A 1146-nucleotide genomic window follows, 5' to 3' on the forward strand; every position below is an offset into this window, starting at 1 on the left:
CTCCCGCCATGTCCGAGATCCTCCCCTACAGCGAGGACAAGATGGGCCGCTTCGGCGCAGACCCCGAGGGCTCCGACCTCTCCTTCAGCTGCCGCCTGCAGGACACCAACTCGTTCTTCGCGGGCAACCAGGCCAAGCGGCCCCCCAAGCTGGGCCAGATCGGCCGAGCCAAGCGAGGTACGCGGCCGGCCCCGGAGTCGCCGCCTGACCCAGAAACCTCGGCCGGGCGCTCCCGGCGGCCGCTCCCCGCCGAGTGGCTCAGCTCTTGCCGCAGACCAGCGCAGCGAGCCGCTCTCCGCCCGGGTTTGGGGTGGGGGGCTCCCGCTGCAGTGTCGTCCCCGTTCCCCCTCTCACGGGAACGCACTGCCCCGGATTCGATGCTCGCCACCTCTGGACGCAGAGCCTGGTACCTGGGCGAGGGGGAGGGGCTGGCCGGGGCGTCTGCGGCTGCTTGCAAGTGGGGACACGGGTGACGGCCGGTTCTTTGGGATCAGATGCTGAGTCGGGGGTGTTGCCCAGAACCTTTGGATGCGGAGGGACGTCCGACTGGAGGGTGGGAAAGCTGGGAGTTTGGTTGTTCTGGTCGTTTGCAAGGAGACAGGGACTCTGTCTGTGCCAGCGTTGGAAGTGGGGTTCAAGAAGCTGGGGGTTTAGGTAGGGGAGGGTTGCACTAGGCGGATATTTCGTCTGAGCCCCACTTGAGGAAGGGGTTCTGTTGAAGTGAGGGTCAGAAGGGGGGTTCCACGGGCGAGAGCAGTCTGATCAGTTCAGGTGGCGGGAGGGAAAACGGCCGAGGCTTTGGCGAGGGGCGTCCCACCACGGGAGGGGACAGGGGCTGCGGGAGCGAGCCTCGGCGGCGGCGGGAGAGCCGGTGGGGAAGGTGAGGTGGCACCGGGGTCCGAGGGGCGTCGCTGGGCCACAGCAGTCGCTGCGCGGGGCGTGAGGACAGGGGGCCCACTCTCACCACCGCCCCCCGAGGCCGCGCGCGCGGCTGACGCGCTTTCTCCCTGCGCAGTGGTGATCGAGGATGACCGGATAGACGACGTGCTGAAGGGGATGGGGGAGAAGCCGCCGTCCGGAGTGTAAACGCGCCGGCTCGGGCGGCGGGCTCCGGGCCCGGCCCCGCAGCGGCCAGGAGCGCGGGCC

The 1146-nt window shown here is 69.5% G+C and overlaps 1 protein-coding gene across 1 annotated transcript; it reads left to right on the top strand.

Moving 5' to 3' along the window:
- The first annotated feature begins 6 nt into the window (after positions 1-6).
- Camk2n2 (calcium/calmodulin-dependent protein kinase II inhibitor 2) lies at positions 7-1140 on the top strand. The gene is made up of 2 exons (XM_005383345.1): positions 7-177; positions 1016-1140. Exons 1-2 carry the CDS (start codon positions 9-11, stop codon positions 1084-1086), a joined length of 240 nt encoding a protein of 79 aa, XP_005383402.1. The 5' UTR covers positions 7-8; the 3' UTR covers positions 1087-1140.
- The last annotated feature ends 6 nt before the right edge of the window (positions 1141-1146 follow it).

The sequence above is a fragment of the Chinchilla lanigera genome, unplaced genomic scaffold (genome assembly GCF_000276665.1).
Source record: "Chinchilla lanigera isolate Chin_1 unplaced genomic scaffold, ChiLan1.0 scaffold00019, whole genome shotgun sequence".
NCBI lineage: Eukaryota > Metazoa > Chordata > Mammalia > Rodentia > Chinchillidae > Chinchilla > Chinchilla lanigera.

Excerpts from the sequence above, each read along its gene's own strand:
- Camk2n2 (XM_005383345.1), top strand. The coding sequence starts at position 9 with ATGTCCGAGATCCTCCCCTACAGCGAGGACAAGATGGGCCGCTTCGGC. Across the intron at positions 178-1,015 it reads GATCGGCCGAGCCAAGCGAG|TGGTGATCGAGGATGACCGG; the intron begins GTACGCGGCCGG and ends CTCCCTGCGCAG.